Below are 2,843 nucleotides of genomic sequence, written 5' to 3'. Positions count from 1 at the left end.
GAAGGAAGGAAGGAAGGAAGGGGAGGAAAAGGAAAGGAAGGGAATTTTTTATATTTATTTATTTATTATATATAAATACACTGTAGCTGACTTCAGACACTCCAGAAAAGGGCGTCAGATCTCGTTACAGATAGTTGTGAGTGCCATGTGGTTGCTGGGATTTGAACTCATGACCTTCGGAAGAGCAGTCAGTAGTACTCTTACCCACTCAGCCATCTCACCAGCCCAGGAAGGGAATGTTTAAGAAAAGCAAAGGGGGGAAGCTCTCTGCTCTCCGTGGCTTTTGAAGTGGGGTTGACTCTGTCATTTGAGTGCTTGGTGACAAAGAGCCCACTCATCCGTCCCTGTTTCCTTCCCAGTCCATGGTCCTCCTGCTACAGAGCCAACGTCAGTACATATTTGAGTACGACTCCTCTGATCGCCTCCACGCAGTCACTATGCCCAGTGTCGCCCGGCACAGCATGTCCACGCACACCTCCATTGGCTACATCCGAAACATTTACAACCCACCTGAAAGCAATGCGTCGGTCATCTTTGACTACAGCGATGATGGCCGCATCCTAAAGACGTCTTTCTTGGGCACTGGGCGCCAGGTGTTCTACAAGTATGGAAAACTCTCCAAGTTATCGGAGATAGTCTATGACAGCACGGCTGTCACCTTTGGGTATGACGAGACCACCGGTGTCCTGAAGATGGTCAATCTCCAAAGTGGGGGCTTCTCCTGTACCATTAGGTACCGAAAGGTTGGGCCCCTTGTGGACAAGCAGATTTACAGGTTCTCTGAGGAAGGAATGATCAACGCGAGGTTTGATTACACCTACCATGACAACAGCTTCCGCATTGCCAGCATCAAACCCGTCATTAGTGAGACCCCCCTTCCTGTTGACCTCTACCGCTATGACGAGATTTCCGGCAAGGTGGAACACTTTGGCAAGTTTGGGGTCATCTACTACGACATCAACCAGATCATCACCACTGCCGTCATGACGCTTAGCAAGCACTTTGACACCCATGGGCGCATCAAGGAAGTGCAATATGAGATGTTCCGGTCCCTCATGTACTGGATGACTGTGCAATATGACAGTATGGGCAGGGTCATCAAGAGGGAACTGAAACTGGGGCCCTATGCCAACACCACAAAGTACACCTATGACTATGACGGGGATGGCCAGCTCCAGAGTGTGGCCGTCAACGATCGGCCTACCTGGCGCTATAGCTATGACCTTAATGGGAACCTGCACCTGCTAAACCCAGGAAACAGCGCTCGCCTCATGCCCTTACGCTATGACCTCCGTGACCGGATAACCAGGCTAGGGGACGTGCAGTACAAAATCGATGATGATGGCTATTTGTGCCAGAGAGGGTCAGACATCTTTGAATACAACTCCAAGGGCCTTCTAACGCGAGCGTACAACAAGGCCAGCGGATGGAGCGTGCAGTACCGCTATGATGGCGTGGGCCGCCGAGCTTCCTACAAGACCAACCTGGGCCACCACCTACAGTACTTCTACTCCGACCTCCACAACCCTACACGTATCACCCACGTTTACAACCACTCCAACTCTGAGATCACCTCGCTCTACTATGACCTCCAGGGTCACCTCTTTGCCATGGAGAGCAGTAGTGGTGAAGAGTTCTATGTCGCTTCAGACAACACGGGGACCCCGCTGGCTGTGTTCAGTATCAACGGCCTCATGATCAAGCAACTGCAGTACACAGCCTATGGGGAGATCTACTATGACTCCAATCCAGACTTCCAGATGGTCATTGGCTTCCACGGAGGCCTCTATGACCCCCTCACCAAGCTCGTCCACTTTACTCAGCGTGATTATGACGTGCTGGCGGGACGGTGGACGTCCCCCGACTACACCATGTGGAGGAACGTGGGCAAGGAGCCAGCCCCCTTCAACCTGTACATGTTCAAGAACAACAACCCCCTCAGCAATGAGCTGGACTTGAAGAACTATGTAACAGGTGAGACTCGGCGGCTGACCGGATAGGGCGGCTGACCGGATAGGGCGGTAACTTCCGGTACGGTGGCCGTTCTGGGAGCCTGCGGGGTATCTGGGAAAGGGTCTCTCGCTTTACACTCTGCTGACCGGATAGGGCGGTAACTTCCGGTACGGTGGCCGTTCCGGGAGCCTGCGGGGTATCTGGGAAAGGGTCTCTCGCTTTACAGTAGAACTCTAGGGCTGGAAACCCAGGACAGGGGAGGATTGTGTCCAGAAAGGTGGAGGAACAGTGAAGCAGGTATTCTGAGACATTTCCTGACCACTTCACATCTGGTCCACTGAAATGACTTCCTACCCCGACAGGAGTCGGCTAACAGAGAAGCCTATAGCAGAAGTGTGTAGCTCAGATTCTCTCCGTTAATAAACCAAAAGGCCTAGGATTAGCAGCCCAGTCTCTCTCATGGAGGATAGCGTGCAGTAAATGACCTTCATTCTAGGTAAAGACCTGGCCTGACTTCTCCCTGTGGCATTAATGTTATCATTAATAGGAAAGCAATGAGCTGGTAGGTACCTGGTGCCTAAGCCCCTGTTCTGGACCTCCAGAGGTTTCCCTGGTGAGATGTGTACACAGAGATTTAGCAACAGGACAAATAGAAGGACGTCATTGCACAGGAGTGTATGGAATGGTGGGTGCTACGGAGGTAAATACAGGATGAGGGTTAGCTGCTCAATTACGCATTCAGAAAGCTTCCATATCGTTACACCCGGGAGAGTCTGAGGATACAATGCTGGGGACACCAAACACTTTTCTCTCAAGCAAGTGTATACAGTGTGTGTGTGTGTGTGAGAGAGAGAGAGAGAGAGAGAGAGAGAGAGAGAGAGAGAGAGAGA

The 2,843-nt window shown here is 51.5% G+C and overlaps 1 protein-coding gene across 7 annotated transcripts in view; it reads left to right on the top strand.

Moving 5' to 3' along the window:
- The window catches only part of Tenm2 (teneurin transmembrane protein 2), a 1,236,531-nt gene that overhangs the window by 1,216,695 nt on the left and 16,993 nt on the right, over nt 1–2,843 (top strand). For all 7 annotated transcript variants that reach the window (XM_029545825.1, XM_029545821.1, XM_029545820.1 and 4 more), the window contains one exon: nt 360–1,974. In XM_029545825.1, the coding sequence (XP_029401685.1) occupies nt 360–1,974 (1,615 nt within the window). The remainder of the gene's footprint in view (nt 1–359; nt 1,975–2,843) is intronic.

This window comes from Mus pahari, chromosome 14, assembly GCF_900095145.1.
Source record: "Mus pahari chromosome 14, PAHARI_EIJ_v1.1, whole genome shotgun sequence".
In the NCBI taxonomy this organism is placed as follows: Eukaryota; Metazoa; Chordata; class Mammalia; order Rodentia; family Muridae; genus Mus; species Mus pahari.
The sequence above is the reverse complement of the archived record's forward strand: the minus strand, read 5'-3'. Positions and strand labels throughout refer to the sequence as shown.